The sequence below is a fragment of the Piliocolobus tephrosceles genome, chromosome 5 (assembly GCF_002776525.5).
Source record: "Piliocolobus tephrosceles isolate RC106 chromosome 5, ASM277652v3, whole genome shotgun sequence".
NCBI classification, from domain to species: Eukaryota; Metazoa; Chordata; class Mammalia; order Primates; family Cercopithecidae; genus Piliocolobus; species Piliocolobus tephrosceles.
Window position 1 is genome coordinate 75,255,642 of NC_045438.1, and position 25,928 is coordinate 75,281,569.

A 25,928-nucleotide genomic window follows, 5' to 3' on the forward strand; every position below is an offset into this window, starting at 1 on the left:
TAAGTCCTAGAATAAAAGAAAGAACAAACTTAAATGGAGATTAGATGTCCCAATCTCTTTATTGAACAATATACCATCACTACTAATTTAAAATAACTCATATACTAAATACAAACGTTTTCTCTGTTCTCTTGTTAATTGATGTACTTTCTTTCAGTGTCACATTTACAGTTGTTTTGACTAGGTAAGGCAAGACTCCATTTATTTTCCAAATTTTCTTGATTATTCTTACACATTTACTTTCCTAGAGAAACTTTCAAGATCAGTTTGACTACTTTGCCCCATGAGAAAAGGGAAAACCCCGGTGGGGTTTTGGCTAGTATTTCATTAGATACAGAAAGCAAATCAGAGGTCGTTTAGTATTTACCACAACTCTATAAGAATAAGTATTGTCTTCAATTTACAGAGAAGAAAATTGATAACCAGAAAAAATTAAATGACTTTCTCAGGGTCACACGACAAGGGGTGGAGCCAGTATTTGAGCTCAAGATGCAACCCAGAAAGAGCAAGGATTTTGTGCCCTCCCTTCTGACTGAAAACATTTTTAGAAGGCAAAATACTAATGAGATAATCATCCAGAGAGCTTTTGTCTGGTTTCCTGGGCCAACAGAGACTGCATATGTTAAGCAGATGTAATGTATTTAATCTGAGAAGGGAAAAGGAAGCATTGGCAGTTTTTCTCCAAAACACTCCCCTGTAAACTGGCTGAAAGAAGGCGTTTGAGAGAATGTGGTGCCAAGCTGGCACTGTATCCTCCAGCCAGAAAGAAATAATAGTAAATGAAGAGAACAGTAGAGGTGATCTAGAAACATAGACTAATCACTTGCACACTTACGCAGCTGCTCCTTTATGTGCCACTTGTCATCCATGGCACGCAAGATTAGAGTTAAACCTCTGTGACAGACATTAGTTTACACACCCACTAAATAAGAACACCTTCACTTTCGTCAGTAACCTATTTCCACTATTTTCCATGAGTGTTTATTACTAACAAGTCCAAATCTCAATCTAAGAGTATCTCTGCTTTTCTCCTGTTTGGGTTGTCCTTCTGATGGATAAATAGTCTGTGCTAAATCAGAGTAGTAGCAGGAAATAAAGTATGCTTTTTCAACATTGGACATGCTTCATCCCACTGTGGTTGAATCCTACAAATCACAGTTAAATGAGCTTGGATTAGGGTCCAGAAGGGACAGTTCAATGAGAAATTATCAGCTGGTACTTGTGAGGGCAAAAAACAATTAGTACTTCCAAATGTTAATAGAAAAATCTCAGAACTATTTAAGTATGACTTCCATTAATCAGCCATGCTCTTGGATTAATGACTTGTGGATTAATCTTAGATCAAACATTACATAGATTTGTGATTGATGACACAAAAAATTTAAACGTTTATATTTTTAGTATGCATATGATTTTCCCCACCATGCTTCTGTACTTCTCAACCCACTGACATACTTAGGAATTTCCACTGTTAAGCATTTTCTCATAAATACTATTCCAGTCTCCCATCATCTTGCCTCTGTTGGATGTTCTTTAAGTAGTAAAGAAGTGGCCTACTTTTGAACATGTAGCTATTCTCTCCAACCATCAATTTATTACTGTGAATGTATTGAAACAAATTGTTCTGTAGTCATCCATAACATAAAAAAAAAAAAATTAAGCTTTAGTTCAGAATGAATGATAATATAGCCTGTAACCAGGTGTCATTAACTAAAATGAAAGATACATGTGACTATCCTTGAATACCTCTATTTCAAACATCTCTTTAAGTGATAATCCATATGCTTATAGGGATACTTGTTACCTATTAATAGCAAAGGCTCCTAAAAATAACAAGTGAGCCAGGCGCAGTGGCTCACACCTGTAATCCCAGCACTTGGGGAGGCCGAGGTGAGTGGATCACAAGGTCAGGAGTTTGAGACCAGCCTGGCCAGCATGGTGAAACCCTGTCTCCACTAAAAAATACAAAAAATTAGCTGGGCATGGTGGCGCATGCCTGAAATCCCAGTTAGAAGGCTGAAGCAGGAGAATGACTTGAATCTAGGAGGCAGAAGTTGCAGTGAGCCAAGATCGCACCATTGCACTCCAACCTGGGTGACAGAGTAACACACTGTCAGGAAAAAAAAAAAAAAAAATTAACAAATTTGTCTGTGCTTTGTCAGACCAGTGTGCCAGCCAAAGGAATAAACAGCATTTGCCAAAGGATTGATTCTGTTCATCAAAATGGCTACTGGAACACAGAAATACCCATCATGCTGACTTTTATTTAAAAGCAAATAGAATATATTATTGTACAATCTCAGAGGTGAAACTTATTCCACTAATACAGGTATTGATTTAAAAAAATAATTGAATCCCCTTTGAGAATCACCATAATCCTGAGGATACTCTCAAACATCCTCAGTGGTTTAAAATATGCACTTGTATAACTCTTCATTTCTTGTGGATGGATTTGTTTGAAAACAGTCAAATGTCATTAGCAATTAATTAGTGTATATGATTAGTGATCATTCTACAGAAAAATTCTTTGGTGACAAAAAAACAAATGATGTGACTACGAAGTTTTTTTATTTAAGTTTCTATGTCTTACAAGCTAACATTCAAGACTGCTAAGAAAATATGAGATGTGGAAAAAAATGTGCACTAGGCAGCACTCTGGTCTCCTAAACTTGATATGTACAGCATTTTCTTTATTTCCTCATTATGTTATGATTTCCATTCATTTTCTATTCCTTGAGCTAATCTGATACTAAAATTAGTAGACATATGCTCATAAATGTATTTAAAATTTACAATTTTATTTCATGATAAACCCAAACTTACTTCCATTGTGCAAGTGATCAAATGAGGGTCCCAAAGTCACTTAAAAAACAGCGTTCCAGCACCATAGAGAACTGTTGCCCAGTTCTAAGTTCTACCAATTCTGAAAAGTAAAAACTAAAAAGAAACCTAAAAGACTATGAAAGACTACCAAATACATGCTTGGATGAAGACTAGAAGCACTCTTTGGAGAAAAGTTTGCTCATTTGTTGTTATTCGAAAGACAGGACGAAGCTCTAGTCTAAGGCAGCTTTCCATTAACTAACTAAAACCAGTACAAGGCAGCCTTCAGTGAACTCCCTTAAAGTCTTATGTGGTTCTTCGTGTGTGTGGCTTTGATAATTATTTTCTCCTGTATTATCGTTTCCCAGTTTATTAATTTTCTCTCATCTTTATCATCTCTCCCCTTCTACTTTCTTTGGGATTACTTTTTGGTTCATTTTCTAACTTACGAAGCTGTATCTCACAAGCTTTGCTGTGTACTGTTTTTATTATCACAGTTCTGAGAAAGTTTTTGATTTCCATTATGATTTCTTCTTTAACCTATAAGTTATATAGCAATGTGTTTTATTATTTCCAGTTATGTAGGGTTGTTAAGTTCTAACTTAATTACATTGTATTAGAGATACATAATACTACACAATACTTAATTTTTTTTTAACTAAAGTTTTTCTTAACCCTAACCCTAGTACATGACTGTTTTTGTAAATGTTCCATGTATGCTAAGAAAAATATATTCTTTCCAACTGCTCAATCAGAACTCATATCCATTCAGACAAGCTTGTTAATTATATTTTCCTTATCTACCTTCCCCTTGCCGACTTTTTTTAACTTCATCTATATGAATAATAGAAGTACTTTAAATTCCCCAGACAAACCTCTGTCAAGACAAATCAAGAGAAGAAGAGACAATATTATGAATGTAAAGGGAGATATAACTAAGGACAACACAACAACTATATGCTAGCAATTTTGCAAACTTAGACAACATGGAAGTTTCTTGAAAATCTATGTACCTTATGAGATGTGACTGATAAAGAAAGAAAAAGGTTGAACAGTTCTGCAACTATTAAAGATATTGATGCAGTTGTTAAAAATCTTCCCATAAAGATGAGATTAGATAATAAAAGTATTTATAAGGATATACTTTTCTGGAGGTCAGGAAGAAAGGTCAGGGCTAATACATGTCAATATTTTATCAGAGAACATATAAAATAGAAAACTATGGTAATAACGGTAAAATAATAATAGGAATAAGACTATGAATGTGTCTATCAACAAGGGCTATTGCTCTTCTGAAAGGCCCAGCTGGCAACTTGCCCAGCCTGGGCTGCTCATACGCTGATGCACCAGGGCTATTCTTTGGAACAGAGGCTGTCCCTATCAGGGACTTGAATGAACTGTATGGGAATGAATGAAGTGTAATATAGAAAATAAGGCAACGGTGTGGAAAGGAAGTATTTGTAAAACTTGGGGGATGTGAAGGAACTATTGCCAAAGATTTTTAGAAGTGTTTGGTTTATGAGAAAGGGAAAGCTATCCCAGTTTCCCAGTTTCCAATACATATTACATATATTTTTCAAAGCTCATCCCCATTTCTATTTTTAATAGGGCTCAATAATTTATTTAGGCATCACTTTTAGGATACAGGATGAAGTTTAGTGGCTGAACTAGTTGCACACAAAAAGGAGACGTTAAGCCTCTTTCTAAATATAAATATCTCTTTCTTCAGTAGCAGCATTGCAAAATGTAACCTCACTGAACCACCTGAACAAACTTCAAAAGGAACTTCAACCACTCACCTGGATACAAGCCAGAGGCTCATTTGTCCAAATTGAATATCCACCAACTAAATATATTCTCCCATTATGGACAGCAACTCCAGATTCATTTTGGCCTAAAGTAAAGAGAATTGAATAAAAAGAAAAAAAAAATCCATTTCTTACATATTTTAATTAACCCTTTTGCCACTGAGGGATACAATTTTTCCCTGTGGCACATTTGTATACTCCATGGGATTTTTGCAACAACTAATCACTGCCTCCCAGTACTCAGAAAAATTAAGCACTATTTCTCAGAGAATGAATCTGTGTCGGGTCAGAACCAGGCCAAAACACTTATTAGCCAGCCAAGTTAGTAAATACAGCATTAAATACAGCAATAGTAAGCCATGTAGAACTGAATTCTATACTATGTCATATGCCATTAATTTACAGTGGTGGAAATAAGGTATATTATAGAAATGCAAACACCTCTTCTAGTACCCGCAAATGCTTTTTAGGCAAGTGCTTACATTTGTAAAGTAACAGCTGCAACTCCAAGAAGCCAATAAAGCAGAGCCATGCCCCTAGCATGCCCCAAATGAAGACAAACGGCAGAAAAGATTGATCAACTTGCTGTCCTACCCTTCTTTACATACCCAACATTTTAAGGATTATATTAAAGTTCCTGAACTGGGATCAGCCTGGATAATCCCCAGATACTGGCACGCCAAAATGATGAAAGGTTTCCCCTCCCACTTCAAAAAGAAGACAGAATAACTCACTACCACATATTCTTCCCTGGAGGCCATCAGACAGTGAAAGAGTCTCTTTTTATTGATGGGCTGACACAGGATTGACTGGGGTAATAAATAAGCTGGATCTTACAGCAGGCAGAATCACAGATCCAGAATCGAGGGCCCGAGTTTCTAAGTCCTTGTCCAGTGGGCCTCAGAAATCATTTTGCAAAAACAGGAGCTCAATACAAGCGTCTAAACCTCTGGTTAGATTCCCAGTGTTGCCTCCCCCAGCAGCAGCTGCAAGGGATTGAGTGCCCACTCAGCATACTAAAATGTCTTAACCCAACCTACCATTTTCAGTTTGTGATTTTTCCTATTATTTGAGCAGACCTGGAAGGGATCTGATCACTTATAGATGTTAACAATGCAAGCTGACAAGGGGGAAAAAGTTATTAACTCCATAAAGAAACATGAGGGGTAAGTTGTTCACCATGTTACCTTCATCCTTTTTGGGGATGAGAATGGTCCATACCTAATGTTGCCCTGTGGTAAATGTTTGGATGGGTATTTGTGGCCAGAAATGCAGCTAAACTCCTGTGCACAGAACTACTTAAGGGTTTCATTTCTAGGAGAATACTCCCAGAAACAGTATTTGACAGTGACAAATAATGAAGACCATGCTCCTCCTGAACTCACAAGAAATAAGACTAAAAGCAGTGAGAAGTAACAGTAAATTCCTTCTGTAAAGAGTTATTAAATCTTTCAGTGTCTGGTTCCTCCTATTTGTATCAGAATTCCATGTTAATACTGACGGATGATAATGGACTTGACATGCCTCTGAGCCATATGAGGATGTACATAATGGTAGTAATATAGGCCCTGAGAAACCAGATGCTCAGCTACCTAAATGAGTCCAGTTCTGTTAGAACATAAATGATACACATCTTTCTGGTTAATAAATGCAAGTTCTTCTACAACTATGCACTTAATATTTAGTGATGCCCTGAAGATGTCTGTGAAACATGTTTGGTGACTTCTTGAATCTACTTTTCCTGATTTACTTAATCAAAGGTACTTGCCAGTCAACAGGTTGAAACTGCAACGTGTCCACTGGTCAGTGTCTATGTTGTAAGAATCTATATGGCGCACAAGGATCCGGTCATTATTGTAGTCTAGGTCATTGCCTCCAAGAACATAAAGCTTCCTTTGTACAGCAGCCATGGAATGGTAGACCCTTCTCTGCAGCATGGGGCTACGGCTTATCCACTTATTCTGAAAAAAGAAATTTAAGTGCATTCTGTTAGTAGGAGACCTCTATGTCAGAAAACAGTAATGAGTGCCTCATAAGCAGTGGGAACCCTAATGTTTATCAAACATTCTGTTTGAATGTTGTTTATATATGTTGAAAGGTATGTGCTTCTTGCATGAGAACAAGTGCAAAAGAGTCACATATTCCAATTGTTTTTTGCGATTTACACATGGCATCTCTTCCACTTTGCATTGCATTTTATAGTGCATTTTGAATTATATAAGGGGAACATTGAAATTTTCATGATGTTTATCTCACCCAATTCAGAGAATTTATTCATGCAAATACATTAAGCGTGAAAGCACATGGTTATACTGTATACAGTGGTGCAATGATTAAGAAAACAGTCTCTGGGTCTAGACTGCCTGGGTTTATAACTTATATGTGATCTTAAGCAATTTACTTAATATCTCTGTGCCAGTTTTCTCATCTGTAAAACGGGGATAATAATGCCTACCTGATAAGCCTATTGTGAAGGTTAAATGAGCTAATACACATAAAGCACTTAGAAAAATGCACATGAAAAATGTTCAATACATACTCATTTTTTCAAAATGATGTGATGATAATCATTGGGTACCTTAGGCCCCTAGATAAGATAGGGTAATGGCTTTGCTGTTCTTTCCAAAATTAACCTCCTGAGATCAGTGGAAGAGCTAAGATTTTGTTCAGCAACAAACCACCCACACTTCCTTTAATCAGCCTCCTTTAATATATTAACAGTCACATCTTTTGCCAAATTGGGAAAGGTTATTTCTAAGCACACATTTATTTGTTTTGGTGGAAGACTAAGTTTTGTTTTGTTTTGTTTTTGAGACAGAGTCTCACTCTATTGCCCAGGCTGGAGTGCAGTGACATGATCTCAGCTCACTGCAACCTCCGCCTCCCAGGTTCAAGCCAATTCTCCTGCCTCAGGCTCCCAGGTAGCTGGGATTACAGGCGTGTGCCACCACACCTGGCTGATTTTTGTATTTTTAGTAGAGATGTGGTTTCACCATGTTGGTCATGCTGGTCATGAATTCCTGACCTCATGATCCACCAGGCTCAGCCTCCCAAAGTGCTGGGATTATAGGCGTGAACCACCATGCCCCGCTGGAAGACTAAGTTTTATATGATAACTTTAGGGAATGGTGAAACCTCCAACATTTGGTTCTGGTTCACCCTCAGTAATGAGAAGAGTATGCCCCACTTTTCTTAAAATAAGGCTCTCATTGTAAAATTAAATGAAGAACAAATATGACTTTAATTTTAAATCTCAACTAAGTAATGGACAGGTAAGTAAAGAAAGTAATGGACAGGTAAATAAACCTAACAGTTTTCTTTCTACATAAACACTAAGCATACAGGAATAACCCAGATTCCTTTTTGCCAAGAAAAATTTGGATTTCGGCCAGAAAAAAAAAAAAAGTCATATGATGTTTTGAATACATAGAATTTCACCATTTCACAAAACTGTAAGGGAAGAAGCAAAAGACAACAACAATAAACATTTTGTATAAAAATTGGTCCACTCTAATAGGCATATAGACTAGCTCATTTCTAATTTCTCTTTTAAAGATACACTCAAGAAAAGAAGTGATTTGTACGGCTTGAAAAGCTTGCATTCATCTATTGCCCCATTCGAACATATCGTAAGAATTTCCTTCCAATCAAATGTCTTCTTTAATAAAATAGTCAAGCCTGCCTTTCAGCTATTTTGCTAATATCTATAATACATTACACATGAATATATTTAACTCAAAACTCTGAGGATGCTTTTCTTAGGTGTTTTCTATGATACAACCCATTACAGTATTAGGAATCAATGTTTGCATTAGCAGTCCAGTCCCCTGCCACCAGACTATGGATGCCATCTGGTTTGCAAAGCCTGCCTGCATCCCCTGATTATATCTTCAGCTTCCTTCACTGCAGTGCCTGCCAGGTGAGCCGCCAACCACTGTAAAGGCAAAGAAACAGAGAGGCCTGGTGGGGTCATTCCTAATAAGCTAGCGTGTGAATACTAATCAGTGGTGGGGAAGCAGAGGTCACCCCAGCCTGCCTGTTGGCAGGTAGCAATGTGCTCTGTGGCAGATGGCAGGCATTATCGACTCTCCACAAAGGCCTAGAAGAGAAATAAGCACCAGGGCTGAATGATAGAGTTATTGAGATTCTGAGCAAGATGCAAGCAGATGTGATGTTTGCCAGTACCCACCGTAAACAATATGCCAGCAGAATTTTTTAAAAGAGCATGTGTGTACCAACATGAAACAGAACTCATTTGAAAAATGTTAACACCTTCTTCCTCTTTAACCACGTGTGCAACAAACTCAAGCAACTGCAATTAACGATCTCTCTTGAGACAGCTGACCCACGGACATTTGGTCTCTGAAATCTACAGCTTCTAAGGACATCAGGAAACACACTTTGCAAAGAGAGAAATGCCTTCATTAAATACAGAATCAAGTAATTGCTACAATAAAAAGATACCAAATACACTGAGTCCACTATGGACATAAATTTGGTGACCAGTCCCAACCCAGACTGCCAAAGCCAACCTGTTGTGTCATATCCCATTACCTTCAGCTGATGAATATTAAGCCTACAAATCATTTTGGAATACTGTCATAATCAAAAATATTTACATTACCAAAATCACAGAAATGGCAAAATTCAGCAGACAATTGCCAAGGTTCATACATATTTTGGTATATGGAAAAGAGAACAAAAATATTTCCTTTGGGGGAAAAATAGTAATTGGGTGTACATGAAAAGTGGACAAAAGAAGGTACAGGCATGATCCAAATGCATATTCAACCCCCAGCTGTTAGACGAAAACTCTTCAGATATTTCCCATCTCTCAAACTCTTCATATACTTCTTTAGAGTTGTCCTAGATACTGTTTTAGGTCATTTGGGCTATATTAAGTTAATACTTGTGTTTTAGAACAAACCATAAGCATGATTCCCTCCTAGAATGGCAGCCCCTTCCAGAAGGACATTGCAATAGGACAGTTAAAATCATTTCTATATTATGCAAAACTCTGAAAGGGTGATGTGTTGTGTATAGCACAAAACTAGAGCAGCCGAAATTTTTTGAGTAACAAAACAAAAAAATGAACCAAAAAGCAGTTTAATCAGATGCTTCCTTTTCTCTGTATAAGCTTAAGATGCATAGCTGTGTGTGTAGACTTGGCATTCCAATTACTAATTACTCTGGAATCTTTTAAAATTCATTTTAATTAAAATATTGACGTGTTCTTATATGATTCTTACCTGGTTAGGTTCATACACCATTAGCCTGTTCTGATATTGTGCCGTGTTAGTTACTCCACCTGTAATGGATTAACATGTGTTAGAGCCTTTCATGAATAAGAAATAGGATATTCCAACCTAAGAATGAGATACAATTAAAGGAAAATGAGCTACTGCTGAGGATCTGTTTGTATACCCTCATCGTGAGCCCATGACATAATTAAGAAGCTTATTGTTGAAGCAGTTTCATTTTCAAGAAACATTTCAGAAGCAATCCAGTTAAGAGCAAGCAACAAGTATGCTGACATTACCGAGAGGACCCCGATTCTGACAAGCTGTTCTGCATGGCCAGAATGAAGCACAAAGTGTTAGGGAGTGAGAGTGAACATAGTACACACAGACAAATCTCTATACAATTTATGCCAGGGACATAGTTAAATGGAAAATTCTTGTCCTTCACTAAATTGTCAATTTTAAAGCTCGGACCTCTGTACTCTAACACAGTGATATCTTGATATCTCTTGATATTACTTATCAAAAAAAGATCTAAAGCCAGTGCTGTCCGATAGAATATAATAAGAGCCACATATGCAAGTCACATATGCAATGATAAATTTTCCAGTAGCCACATAAAAAGTAAAAAGAAACAGTGAAATTAAATTTAATAAATTTTATGTACCCCAATATAGCCACAATTATCATTTCAACATGAAATCAACAAAAAAATTATTAAGATTTTTTATATATTTCATATTATTTTTTTCATAGTAAGTCTTCAAAAGCCAGTGTATATTTGACATAACGCATCTCAATACAGATTAGCCATGTTTCAAGGATTCAATAAGCCACATGTGGCTAATGGCTACCACATTGGGCAGCACAAATCTAGGGCTCTTCAGTGCAATTGCTATTGTCATCAACCCTTTTGAAGCCCTCTTGACAACTGCTAAGATCTAAGAGACTTGAGACCCACCTAATCAAGAACCACTAAAAAAATCATCACACTTCCAGCTAAGTTTCTCTTATTTGTCCTCATACTTCTTTTCATACTTGTAGTGTATACTGAGCCCTCTAAAACCCAGAAGTTACACATTTTGCTTTAAGTTTTACCATTAAGTGGAAAAACTCTAAAAAAATACATAAAACAGCATAGTAAGAAAATATCACCAGTAGATATTAAATGTTAGATAATAAAATATCAAGGATATGGGACCAAAGAAATCTATCTTTAGAAATACTGCCTTACACATAGTTCTAGGCACTGGTGTAAAATGAATAAAACTCTTATTTTAATAAGTATCACAAAGAAGCACCTAATTTTTCAATAAAGATATAAAATTAAGCCAAACTAAAAGTAGTTTCTTACTGGAATTTTTTGAATTTAAAAAACATATACTGTAAAAATACTGACCAAGATAGCCTTAACATTCCCCTAGCTTGACTAAACTTAAAAAGGCTGCTTCCTGACTCTAGGCCCCTTGACCTCCCTTTTCTTAGATTACTTACTTTAGAAAACTTGTAATCATAATTTCTTTCCCTCTTTCAGATGTAAATCATTTTAAAAGCTGCTTGCCAATTTTACAACCCAATAATATCTTCCTTAAGGTCCAGAGAGCCATTCCTTTGAAATGTAATCATCAAGGAAGATAGTCCCCTATATCCCAGCCTCTGTGGGAAGGTAGGATGGTAACTTTTTTTTTTTTTTTTTTTTTTTTTTTGAAACAGTCTCGCTCTTGTTGCCCAGGCTGGAGTGCAATGGCGCAACCTTGGCTCACTGCAACCTCAGTCTCCCAAGGACCCTAACTTTGATAGGCACCAATTAGCACCAAACACAGATGGCCTAATCACAGAGACCAAAATTTTCAACTCAGAAATAACTGCATGGGTACAACATATCCATTAATCAAGCTCCCCCAAAGTGTTCTTCAGTACTTTTCTACTAAATCACCCCAGTGCTTAGAAACCCTCCTCTTAAAAACTTTGCTTAATAGAATTGATTTCAAACTGTATTCTGATCACTCTCTCCTATTGCAATAGTCTTGAATAAAGTCTTCTTTCTCTGTTTAACCTTATCTGGTGCAGTTTTTGCTTTGACAGTTCAAATACTTTGAATAGGAAACCACCATCAACTACATGGCTAGGAGTCAAGTCAATGAGAATCCAGAGGATTAGTGTCTAAACCTTAACTGAGCTGGAATAATCAATCAAAACTAATAGATACGTAAAGTAGAAGGAACCTATCCAGGACAATCATTACTATCTCACTCAACCCCAGGAAGGAGATTATATCTTTCATATAATTGGCTTTGGCTATTATTAACTAGTGGACTATTTCTAAAATTCTCTCAGAAGCTTGAAGATTAAAGATTTTAAAGATCAACAAAAGCTTTGTCTGCAGAGAAATCCACAAAGAACACGGACATAAGCTCCCTGCCCTCAAAGAAAGTCTTCTCTGGATTTCTCATCAAACATCTCATTTTAAAAATGAAATCAGAGGAAAGGAAAACACACTTAAGAAAGCTGAGGCTGAAATGCCTATATAGTCAGGATGTGTGTCAAAATATGGAGTTGTGTTTGCTTTTACTCCCAACCTTCCCTTTCTTGTGTGATTAAAAACAGAATGTTCAATAATTCTTTCTCAGCATAACCACACAAGAATAATTTAATCTCTTGAGACTTCACAAGTCTTCAGGGTTAAAATAATTGCTAGTGCTTTTGATCTGGGCCATAACCACCAGATTAATGTCCAGCTTGCCTACAATCACTTCTCTAACTGAAAGGGAACAGAGGGCAAAGCTCCACCCATCATTTAAAGACTTCAAAAGTTTCTCTACTTGTTTTAGAAATATGGGATAGAATTAATATCTACTGCAGTAAACTATCTGTTTTATGACACTATTTGAAAATACTTACACTACTCTATGTATCAGACTCTGCCCATTATAGATTAAACATACAAGCAATGGATTAGAATGTAGCTATTACATCCCCTCTCCCAAGCAGGGCATACAATTTATCTCCATGCTTTTCAGAACTATTATTTACTATCTTCCACAAATGCATCTATAATACATTTTCTTCTTAATCTGCACTCAGTAATTAGATTCTTTACCCTTACATACAAATTTTCACTCAGATGACAATGTTTAGAAATGAGATATTAAGTTACTAGTTGGGAGTAAAAATTAAAGTCCCAGTTATGTGATATTAATAGATTCCCTTTAGAATGTTAAACTACAGGAGGTGCCTAACAAACCTAGTGCTGCAACTTTTGCCAAGTCAGGATTGCAAAGAAAAGCCTTGGAAACTGGTTCTATTGCTTTCCCCTTTGAAATAATTTACAAATGAGCATATAAATAAAAACCATTTTTCTCTCGATACTAAAATACATTTTAAAAAAGCATCCAAGTTTGCAGCCTACATTTCTTTAGCAGTGTTACTCATTTGCAGGGCTTTATCATTACATTCCCTTCACATAACACTCTTCACTTTTAGATTAATCTGCTGAAATGAGATGCTAAGGATTTGCATACAGATTTGACTATACAAAAATAGATATGGAATTAATAACAGTCTCTATATGTTTTAATTTCTCCTAGACTGGAGTACCCTTGCCTGCAGCAGTATTCCTGGCTTTGAAAGTCATCAAGCTGATTTGTCTGCTCTGGGTTACGATGCCACATGCTGCTATACTGTCCCCTGCAATCAAAGCACTTGCAAAGATAGATTCCATGCCTTCCTCTATCGAGTATATTTTATAGATTGGCAGTTTTGATCTCCCTCCCCCACCCCAGGGGGGATAATCTGCATCTTAACAGCTTTCTATAGATACATCTGTCATTAAATATGCCATCTCATATCAGCATCCATTTTTAAAACCAAGTTTTCTCTAACTTTGAAGTGCCACAGTGAAAGTTAAGACTTTTCAGCCAAAATTGAAAATGAGCAACCCTGTCTTATACTTTTGAACTGTGACTTAAAGATATACTGCAGGTTCCCCCAAAGTCAAATAAGTCTTTAAAAACTGCCAGAAGGAATGAAAAGTTACCACCATGCTACCAGCAGTGAGAAATGCTTTCTATCATCAAGACAGGAGAAAAGCATTTTTCTTAAGCTTCCCTGTGCAACTCGCCACAAAATGTTGTGACAAATGGATGAGTGCATACTGGAGAGATGACAAGCGACTGCCAAACAAGCAACCTTTGTCTCTGCTACTGAGATCACTGACTCTCAAACTCATATTCTACTCAAAAGCAACAACTGGTCAATGCTGACAGTACTCATAAAATAGAGTATACAGAAAAACTGCTCTCATGGTACATGGGCAGACTGGGTCAAGTCTGATGGCTCTGTTAATTTTCTTTTAACGACAGAAAACACCTCTGTTGATTAAATAAACTCCAGGAGTAGATGCCTATGGTTCGTAATGCAGTGCTAATGCACAACCAGGACAGAGTGGGATGCAAAGAACTGATCCCCACACATAGGGTGGAGCATGCTCCAGGTTGGAATTCTGCCAGCAAATTCAGGATTGAGGAAAACCATCTCAAGTTTTCTGCAACTGTCCTGGAGACATGCAGTGGCCGGGTTCACACTAGTCTAAGGGAAGAGTGTCAGGACAGGCTGTGGCATTAACATGGGTCCTCTATGACTGTATCCTTGGGGAAGCCATTTAACACAGCCACGCTCAGCTTCCTCATATGCAAAACAGACATGATGATACTTTCTCATAGGTTTCAGATGAACTAGAGTGCATGGCATAGAGACAATCTACAGAGGGAAGTTTGCTACAATCCTGTAGCAGTTTATAAAAATTTCTTACCATTTCCATAAAAGATAAGATGACTGTATGTGAAATACTGAATGAATGAATGAATGAATTGCATAGTGTGAAATAGATTTCTTATAATTCTTTTTTCTAATAACCAGAATTACCAGGGTTTTTTTTTTTTTTTTTAGAATCCAAGGCCCTTTTCTTTCTTTAATAGTTTAAGTTCCTCTCTTCCATAAACTTTCTCCAGTTCTTGAAAGACTAAAATTTCATGCTTACAATTTAATTACCTAAAGAATAACCTGCCATTAAGTGCAAGTTCCTATTAGTCACTGTTTAGAGGACTACACTCATTGTTAGCCCTTGAGAAAAGTAATACCATAGGAATATTTATAATAAATGCAAAACCAAACTTATTATCTATTTTATATGACATCAGACTGTCCATATTTTCTGGAAGTTTATAATACTAAACAATTATAGCCAAGAATCTTTCTACTAAATTAGCATCTTGAATAGAAGTATACATAATTCATGCATTAAATTAAAACTAGCATCCATATTATTTCTGTCATACCTGAGGAACTCACACAGATGATGGGTACTTAATATACTCAAAACCTGCAAAGTCTCTAATTTACAAAATACCTATAAAGGCAGGGTTGCTGCATTTGAAAATATAAATTATGTCATTTAGAGCAAACAGATACAAACTTGTGACCCAGAAATATGCAAAGTATGCCTTATGTATTGTTTAATAAGTGAAATGATAAAATGGGGGTGAAATCAACCATAATGCAGATATCAATTAGATTCACCTGCCCTTTATAATCTCAATAATATTCACTTTAACCCCATTCCTCATTCTATAGAAAGCTGAAATCCTGCCTCCAAATATTTTTGCACATTCCCAGCAGGGTCAAACTCTCAAGGCCACCTCTGTCTGTCTTTAATGTCCCAGCTTTGATGTGCTCTTTGATCTTTTATCTCCCTTCCACCATCAACCAAGTTCTTCAGCCATTCCCTACTTCTATGGCCTAGTTTTAACCATCTTCTTTCCTCTTGGGAATAAAGCAAATGATATCGTTCAAATATTCTTTGGTAGAACAATACAGCTCACCATTTAGTTTACCATCTTTTACTAGACCCATCTAGTTAGACACAAATGAATCGTCTAAACAAAAGCGGTTCTCTCCGTGAGAAGAGTTCTGTAGCCAATGATTCGGACATAAAACAACAACAACAACAACAACAACAACAACAACAACAAAAAAACCCAAAACTTACAATACCAATTTTAAAGGCCATTAGACTCCCGTAGTACGTAATCCTTTCAGAAAACAATTTTCTAATCTACACCAATGTATTTTAGAGTAGTTCCATGTTATCACCTTTCTCTTTACATTTTAACTTTATGTTTTAGAAACTGAACCGTAAAATCACAGAGAGACATTATGTGTCTCTTCTCTGCCCTGAAAACGACGGACAGTTAAGCAATTAAGGACAATCAATGATTGTTGATTCTAAACAAATCTCCAGATAGCACTCTGCTTCTGTGTATCATTTACTTTCAGTCTTATGCCATTTGGAAGTTCTTTTTACAATTTAAGCATCTATTTTGCAGACCTTCACTGTCATGATAAACAACTGGTAACCTGTGTGGTTTGGTGGGAAAAGCATGGTCTAAAGAATCAGAGACACAGAGTTCAAATTCTAACTCTGTCAGCTGTTTAAGCTGTGTGATCTGGGGAGTCATTTAACCTTTTCAAGCCCCATTTCCTGGGCAGTGATGTGAAGGTAAATAAACAAAGTACAACTTCTTCGGGATACAGGTAAGACGGTTTAGGATGAAAACTTTGTTAATTATTTGGAGAACGTAGGTGATCTGATTGCTTTCTTTCCTTTAAATCATTAGCTCTCTAACAAGCATTGTAGAATACTACATTTCTGTTTGGTTTCCACCTCAGTTCAATACTACAGTGGCTTTCTTTTCATCTCTTTCAGATGTGGGGTAGAAAAGATTGGGGCACAAGTGAAAAAAAGAAAAAGTAACTGCTGGGGGCAACTGGTTGCTAGCATCTAAAGCAACAAAGATTTAATTCTTCATGGACATTCCAATTCACTAGGAACTTTTAAGTGGATGCGCCAAGTTATCCAGCTCCAAACCTCTATCAGGCAAGTGGCTTCCTCACATCATGGCTGCCTCCAGCGACAACAAGGGGCATTCTCTTACTCCTTACTCCCGCAACACACACTGGAGCAAACCTGCAGCCCTTGCCTCTCACTTAACTGGGATCCTAGCTTGCTGAACTCCTTCCAGGAGGATCCTCTGGACTATTCCAGTCTCAAAATCTTTCATCATGAGTGAATCCACAGACCTGCCTTCTTCAGTCCTCTGCTGAGCACCACAAAACGACAGAAATTTGAAAACGGAGCCACTACAGTTTTGTGGTTTCCAAGGTTAGTGTGGATTCTGTACACCTATTTTTCTTTAACCGGTTAATTCCCTCTGTTTTCTCTCAGAGGCTTATTCCAAGGTCACTCTCCTCAGGTCCTCTACTTAGCCCCGACAGGCATAATCTCGACAGACCTGTTTCTCATTTGAATCAATCTACAAGAAACTCCTCACGTTCCTGCCCTTCACCTCTGAGCTTACCTAGGTTCACACCCATAATTATCTCCTTCTCTCCAGGCTTAAGGGTCCCTCCCTTCTCAAGTTCAAGACCTGACCCCTGCCCAGCTCCCTCTTACCTTTCAGGACTCTGTGTCTGTTGTCAATATTGTATCCTCAGGACTCTTCACTGTTCCTGGTACCTGGGAAATGCTCTCAGCATTTACCAGCCAAATGGATGCCCCTCCTCCCTACACTTTCAATTTCACTCTCTTTCCTTATTTACAAATATGCTTAGTGCACTTGCATCCTTAAACAAACAAAATCCCTCCTTCACCTCTGGATTTCCTCTTCTAACTACTCGGCCAAACTCCCCTCTTCCTTCCTTTCTTTACTTCTTAATCGCCTTTATTCTTCCTAAAGCCAAAATGCTTATTAATTTATAGTGAAAAAATGAGGCTGTTACATGAACTAAAACATGTGTACAACTAAAAACAGCCCATTCTCTCCCTATATGTATACAGGAAGCCAGATTCTTAATTTGAAAGTTGTCTGATAAGCTCAGATTCGGGGATTGAAGTTTAGATAATACACTTTTTCATTAGTATTAGACTAAGATGGGCTTTATCCTAACTTTTTGCCAAGGTAATCTGTACCTGGGGTTTCTATTTCCTCACGTTTCTATCCTACCTTAAACTACTGTATTCTAGTTTCCACCTTCTTCCAATCCCCTGAAACTGCTTTCACTAAAATTTTCCCAAGTAAAAAATGCAGTGGAAATATTTTGGACCTTAATATCCCTGCAGTATTGAACAGCTCTCACTGCACCTTCTTTTTCGGTTTTGGTTTCTGTGACACTCCTCCTCCTCCTCTGACCCCGCCCATTCCACATTCTCAGGCTCCTTCCTTAGTACCTGCTAACCCTGCACCCTCCTTGCTAGTGTTTCCCAAACTTCTGCCCTTAGCCGCTTTCCAGATAAACTCTTATCCATCTCTCTTGTCACACTCTCTGCCTCCTCCTCCTCCTATTATCTCACTTACATTTACTCTGAGAAACCAAAGGCAAGATCTTCTCTCTGAGTCTGAGAAGAGTCTCTCTGGGTTCTGAGGAAAGTCAAGAAGTTCCAGCCAGTGAAGGAAAGGCGTGAGAGAGCAGCAGTAGGGTATAGAGAGGGCTGAGAGTGCCACTGTGCGTGATGTGCTGAGAATATACCCATATCAAGCCTTCCTGCTGATTGTCCTCCTCCCACAGGCGGAGCCGCCTAGGTACAGACGCAGACCAGGCAGATCACTGGGTTTGTCAAACACTGCATGTTTCCCAGAGGACAAGATAATTATTGAAGTGATTGGACCATAAAGTTCAAGTATGAGGACAGGGAGGAGTTAATGGATAATAGAAAATAGCCAATGGACCTGAAGCTAAGTTAGGCACCTTCAGGGTTAAAATAATTCCTCAATTATTTTAGGTGCTACCTTTCATGCCTTCTGCAATAGTCACTCCCTGCTTTGCACTACTTTTGTACCTTGGAAAGACTTCTGCTGTCACCCTCTAATTACCTGTTTGAAAGTCTGTTCCCTCTACTATATGCTACTTTAATGCTCCAGCACTATCCCGGAACAGGACTTGGAGAGGTTAGGAACTTTAGCTCAGCATCTTATGATGGATAAAAAATGCAGCACAAGTTTTTTGTGTGTGTGTGACCACAGTCTGTGGTCTCAGGGCACCACAACTCAGCCTCTGCTATGCCTGCTTTTAGTTCCCAATATTTTGTCTACAATTCTTTTTTTTTTTTTTTTTTTTTTTTTTTTGAGATACAGGTTCATTCTTCTTGCCCAGGCTGGAGTGCAGTGATATGACCTCGACTCACTGCAACCTCCACCTCCCGGGTTCAAGCAAGTCTCCTGTCTCAGCCTCGCAAGTAGCTGGGATTACAGGCACCTGCCACCACGCCCAGCAAATTTTTGTATTTTTAGTAGAGATGGGGTTTCACCATGCTGGCCAGGCTGGTCTTGAACTCCTGACCTCAGGCGATCTGCCCTCCTCTGCCTCCCAAAGTGCTGGGATTACAGGTGTAAGCCACTGCACCCGGCTTTGTCTACAGTTCTCAAGATGTAAGTAAAACAATATCTGCATAAAGATAAGGCAATTATATTTTTAAATGTTAATAAAATTTTACATTATTTTAATTAATACTAGAAAAACCCAAGTCCTATTAGTAGCTTTGAATAAATTAAAGTTATTTAAAATGGGGCAATGCAAACTTCATATAAATTTAATCAAGATGAAAATACACATAGCTTCTAGGGAGTTAAAGAAGGTTTAACAAATGTCCTTTCATTAACGAAATACCTGAAAAATTATTTGATTGCCATCTCCTAGAGGGCAGGAAGTATGTTTGCTAAATGAATTTCATGTATCTGTGACTCAGCACTATACTTTACAAGGATGTGACATTCACCAAGAGAATCAAGAAAGCACTTAATACTGCTTTTGATCGCTTCTCGGCCTTTTGGCTAAGATCAAGTGTAATACTGCTTTTGAGTAAATGCAGTAACATTTGTCTTATTTTTATAGTTTTAAAGCACTAACTTTGCAGTTAGCCTCTTATTTTGTTATCATTTGATGAAAATGAAAAAAATAAGCTGTTCTTCAAGATGAGCTAAGTATTAATTTTCCCTCACACACAAAAAAGGTTCTTTTTAGTAGTTCACAAAGTATACCTTCCAAGAGAGAGCATATATTTTAAAAATACAGCTGTAGGATATTTAAGTGCTTATTTTACTTTGATACTGTGAATTTCAAATCAGAATGGTATGGAACACTTGTGAATTGGGTCACACTGTCAAACGCTACAGGAGCCTGTAAAATTCGACTCTAATATCTTTAATTAAATGCTAATGGATATGTACATACAGCATGATTTTCTGAATTCCTTTCTGCTTGTCATACTTTAAAAACTATAAACAGGTTTCAAGATTTCCTGACCCCAAAATGGAATGAAATGGGGGAGAGGTGTGGAGAGGGAATGAGCATGCTGGAAATGTCACGTCTCTAAACAAATATTCATTCTGTGTTCTAGAGAACAGAACCAAGACCCTAAAATCCACCTTCTATAATCCATACTACCCCAACCTCAGGCAAAGTTTGCAAAATACCAGAAGGATGCCCCATCAATTAAATTGGAAATACATGATTATTTGGTAAAGGATAAGGCATAGCCTCAAACATTTGCATTTGCTCCAATAAATCAGGTTACACTCCCAACTTAGTGACAGGCAGGGTGAACTATACCTGTATTTTTGTTAAGGGGCCCATTAGCAAATCTAGTCACCCCTCCCTATTCATGGTTAGATTCACAATTGATTTATTATAAGCTGGGCCTGAGGAAAGAGGCAGACGACTGAAGGTATTAGAAATGTCACTGGCGATTTCCTCTTCTTTCCAATTAAAGGTATTGTACTGTACACAGCAAAGTGAGTTTCTCATCTCAAGTACACAGTAGGGAGAAACAAACCTGAGAAAATTATGATTGTTTTCATTAAGTATGGTTAACACAGGCAGCATATATTAGTGCAAAACAAGAACAAAGAAAATGTGTTTCCTTTCACAGTAGGAGAAAAACAAAGTGAGATAGAATAAGGATCTGTAATAAGTTGATAGATTTAATAAAATGGAAAAGGAAACATGTAGACCCATACAGAAAGGGAAGTCAACTTGATACCAGGACAACGGATCTAGCGAGTCTAAGAGGAGCTTCTGTGCTTTCTTAAGGCCTCACTAAAGAAGGTATTAAATCATGATATCTTTAAGACTATGTAAGGGAAAACCCAGCATTCTTTTACAAGCTAGGTTTACAGCCAAAACACAAGGAATATTTATTAAAATATTTATGAGAAATTCATACAAAACTTAGAAAATGCAGTGCAAAATTTAGGAATATAGTATTTTAATAATATGTGAAACTAAATGAGTTAATGGAAGGAATCTCAATGGGAGAAAACATAAATGGCATTGATTTTATAAACCCATCATTGTTTTGCCATCCAAGACAAGTACAGATCTGTTCCTTCTATTAGCAAAGACTTATTTGCTGCCTAGCTTGAAATTTCTTCAGCACAGCTAAAATAATATAGTCCTGGTGGTTATTAACTGCTGAAATATATATTTAAAGAAAAAGGAACAGTAATTAGATAAATGAGGTTTTAATTTAAATATATATCTACATATAGTAACATCCATACTTGTTTCTAATGTTTCTTTGGTATAGAGCCAGTAAATGTTGGATCCTCTTCATCTATCTGCTTCCTTAGTCCTAGTCTTCACTTCATTCATTAATTTATTGAGCACTTAAACTCTGATGTGAGCTAGGTTCTGTCAATAAAAATCAGTCAGTTGCCAATAACTGAGGCACCACTCAGAGAAGCTGAGCCTGTGACTGTCTTCCTGGTTATTGAGGACAGCAGAAGAACAAACAAAGTCCAAATGAATTTAGTTTAAAGAAGTGCAAAGGAGAATTTTGTCAGAGCAGGTGTTAGAACACTAGAGATGATTATTGAGGAAAGCTGAGAAGCCTTTGCAGGTATACTTAAAGATAATGATGTCTTCTAAGTACAAACATTAGGATTATTCTTAATATTTAAGTTTTTTACCCTTTCTGTTCCTTTTAGTGCTTGATGACATAGAAATCCAACAAGCTCCATTTGGGTTACAATACGAATATCTTCCAATTGGGAGAAAATTCAGCTTTCTTCCTGATAGAAAAACCTTTCAAAGGAGAACACTTGGGCCCTTTCTCAAAACTAAGATTGAAAACACAGGTTGATAATGTGATGTTGATAGCCATATGCCTCACAGACTCCTTCTGTATAAGCAAAAAGGCAGCCCAGAGGGGCGTGAAGGGTCTGTGGGTGTGGAGAAAACAAGATTGGCAAGGAGTAGTTAACTGTGGATTCTGGGTTGTGGGTAGATGGGGTTGATTATTCTAGTCTCCCTACTCGTTCCATAATCAAAAGGTTTTAAGAGATGAAAGGTAAACTAGAGCTCAAACTGTACTATCAGTAAAAATGGGAGAGTAAATTGGAATGAAGGGTTAGAATGGCACAAGTAATTGCCATTCACAGATCATTTAAAAAAATTTTTTGTTTTAGGCTGGGCGCAGTGGCTCACGCCTATAATCCCAACACTTTGGGAGGCCAAGACTGGTGGATTGCTTGAGCTCAAGAGTTCGAGGGCAGCCTGGGCAATGTAGTGAAACCCTGTCTTGACAAAAAATACAAAAATTAGCTGGGTGTGGTGCTGGGTTCCTGTAGTCCCAGCTGTTTGGGAGGCTCAGGTGGGAGGATCACTTGAGCCTGAGAGGTGGAGGTTGCAATGATTCGAGATGGCACCACTGCACTCCAGCCTGGGTAACAGAGTGAGACCCTATCTGAAACAACAACAACTTTGTTTTGTTAACTTAAATCCCCTCCCTCAATGCACAGCATAGTGATTATTTGGATATATACCTATTGCTATACCCAGAAACATTGATTAACTGGGCTTTTACTTCTCTTGCCTTGTCTTTGATGAAATGGCTCTAGTCAGGCAGCCAGGGGTGAAAGAAAAAGCAAAGGACCTAGATAAACCACAAGCTGTGCAATACAATCCATGAATAATCAAGAGCTGACAGGAGAAGGTCTGGTAGAAAAAAACAGTTGTGATGGACCAACAATTTCCACCTTGAATTTTTGTTCCATTAATCACTCAGAAAGTCACAGAAACTCGCATTATTTCCAATCACATTGCTCTCTAGAGTAGGTGCTCAATAAATGAATGTTAATTAGCTCAAATGGCACGCTTGGTTCAATCTTTCAATTACACATGGCCACACTATTAAAGCTTGACTTTTAAATGTATACCACAATGAAAGTGTGTTTTGATAAATCCAACGTGAGGTATGTTCTACCTGATATCCAAAGAAGACCATCAGCCACATATCCAGCATGGCATGAAAGGGATCTGTCAAAGGACTGAACAAAAGTCCATTTGTTCTTCTTGGGGCAATATCGCTCAACTGTAGGCAGAACCTGGCGCAGTTCATTCCTGCCCCCAACTGCATAGAGGTATTCCTCCATGGCACCCAGCACAAAATGCTCCCGGCAGTTTTTCATGGGTGCTATCTCTGCCCAGGAATTACTGCGGGGGTCATAGCGACAGGCAGTCCTCACGGCACACGTCCGGCCACTGGCATGCTCAACTTCCCCTCCAGCCACAAACAGGAAGTCCCCCATGACTGCCACACAATGGTGGCTCCTTCCCACAGGCATGGGAGCCAGCTCACTCCAGTTGGCAATGGCGGCTATGAGAGCATTCTCCTGATCGACAGGATTGAAGTACCGAAGTTCCTTGACCTTGCAGACCTCGCGCTTTTTCCCACCAATGATATACAGAGTGTCTGACTGGAACCGTGGTTTGGTCCTGCGAGTCTGCCAGACGGGCTGTGCATAGATGCTCTGGTGGTATTCCAGGGCCTCGTTGACAAGGGCTGTTGCAGTCTCACTTGCTTGGACAAGGGGGTGGGACAGGGCAACTGTATGGAGAGTATCCACATCCATTAGGCCAAAGCGGATGTATTGCAGGAGCTCGTCCATGTGCTGGTAGTGGCAGTTGTGTTCCAACCACCTCACAGCTAGCTGAAACAGAGGGAAGCGAGATGAGAAGAGATACAAAGGTAAGAAAGACAGACAGAAAGCAACAGCATATAGGTAGGTTACCTGTATTCTTCCAGGCAGGGAATAATACAGACTTTCTTACAAACAGTATAACTGGAATATTTTGATGCCCAGATGAGTACCTTTTTTTCTGTATCAGCAAAGACACAAAAGAACTCAAGACACTGCTGTAGGGATAACAAACAATGTGAAGCAACACTGACGGGGGCTTCAGATATCATTTGGGGTGAACAATAATTGATTTTCAAAGAACGAAAATACTGTTGTGAAACAGCCTGTTCCCTTATGTTTCATGCATAAGAGGCTCAGTACACCCCACCAACAGGAAATGTCAATGGTGGGTGGTGTCATCATAGCTCAAGTAATATATGTCAACCCATAAGCCAAGGTGCTGTATCAATATGAGTAACGTAAGAAAATATGTGATCATCTGAGACCACAGGGTGTACTTGAGAGAAAATCAATATAACACTAGTAGAATGATTTAGAAAGAAAAAAGACTCCCCCTCCCACCCCACATTCCTGTAGTAGGTATAACAGTCAGGAAGCAATAAAAGAAAGAGTAAGATTCTAACCTATTAATTTTTTTCCCTCAATTAATTTTTACCTTGAAGACAGTTGTTATTTGCACATGTAAGATATTGGCAATCTGTTAGAGTCATTTTCACAAAAACAGAATATAGAGGAGATCGTCTTTGCAATATGTACATAATAGCAGAATGTAATCCTAACCTTTTTATTCCTTTCAGATTTCTTTTAAGAAGGAAAGGAGTTATAACATTTTGATATCAGCAGTGAGAATTTCTTAAAACTAAAGAAGGTACGTTGTCATAAATAATAAAAATTATTGTTTAATTTTATTTATAATAAAATCATATAAATAAAATTACACATTTATTATTAAATAATAAACAATTATTGTTTAATTTTGTTATGACAATATACTGCTTTAGTTTTAAGAAATTCTCCTTTTTTTTTTAATTAAAAAAAATCATCAGGGCCAGGCACAGTAGCTCATGCCTGTAATCTCAGCACTTTGGGAGGCCGAGGCAGGCGGATCACTAGCTCAAGGGTTCGAGACCAGCCTGGCCAACGTGGTGAAACCCTGTCTGTACTAAGAATACACAAATTAGCCAGGCGTGGTGGCACATGCCTGTAGTTCCAGCTACTTGGGAGGCTAAGGCAGGAGAATTGCTTGAACCTGGGAGGTGAAGATTGCAGTGAGCTGACATTGCATCACTGTACTCCAGCCTGGGCAACAGAGCAAGACTCCATCTTGGGGGAAGAAAAAAAAAATCATCAACAAAAAAAGCACAGTTCATTTATGGAGCACCTAAATTATTTTAATTAGTGTGACTTAATAGTTACGTTTGGCAAACCTTCCCAGACACCAGCATAATGAAGTATATCTAACATCTCAGTCAACATATTTGATATGAATTATTCTTAGCAGCACTTACATTAAAGTAGATTTCCCAGACAATGTGAATGTGAGTCTGAAGGAATTAGCAGAAAAAAATGAAGCAAAGAAATAGAATATTAAATAATTTGATAGGGGCAGGAGGCAGGAAATTCTGGGCAGAAGAAGGTGGGTCCCAGTAAGGGTCCCACCCTCAAGCCTGGCACCGCAGCCCAAAGTGAGAACATACATTCCTGTTTTATGCTCAAATGTTGACTTTTCCAAAACCACCCATGACCCACCCCACCCCCCATCCTGTACCCATTAAAACCCCTGACCCAGCCAGCAGAGAGGAGAAGCAGTTGAACATCAAGAGGAAAAGCAGCAGCTAGGTGTCAGACACTACAGTTGGAGAGAAGTGGCTTGACTTCAGAGGGATGGCTTGACAGCATAGCTTCAGAGAGGAGTCTGGTGGGTGATGGCCAGACTTCAGGGGAAGATTACCTTCCCACCCCATCCCCTTTCCAGCTCCCCTTTCTGCTGAGAGCCGCTTTCATTGGCAATAAAATCCCCCACA

General features: G+C 38.1%; 1 protein-coding gene and 1 pseudogene across 3 annotated transcripts in view; one reads left to right on the forward strand and one right to left on the reverse strand.

Annotated features, from left to right (window-relative positions):
• KLHL32 (kelch like family member 32) overlaps positions 1 to 25,928 on the reverse strand; it is a 259,608-nt gene that overhangs the window by 3,151 nt on the left and 230,529 nt on the right. The window contains exons 7-10 of one of the 3 annotated variants that reach the window (XM_023205880.2): positions 23,187 to 23,913; positions 9,881 to 9,939; positions 6,400 to 6,592; positions 4,623 to 4,717 (exon numbers count right to left, since the gene is read on the reverse strand). In XM_023205880.2, the coding sequence (XP_023061648.1) occupies positions 4,623 to 4,717; positions 6,400 to 6,592; positions 9,881 to 9,939; positions 23,187 to 23,913 (1,074 nt within the window). Of the gene's footprint in view, positions 1 to 4,622; positions 4,718 to 6,399; positions 6,593 to 9,880; positions 9,940 to 17,381; positions 18,049 to 22,952; positions 23,914 to 25,928 lie in introns of those variants that run through there. The other 2 variants (XM_023205879.2, XM_023205878.2) reach the window with 2 other exon arrangements.
• On the forward strand, positions 19,736 to 19,890 carry LOC113224847 (annotated as a pseudogene).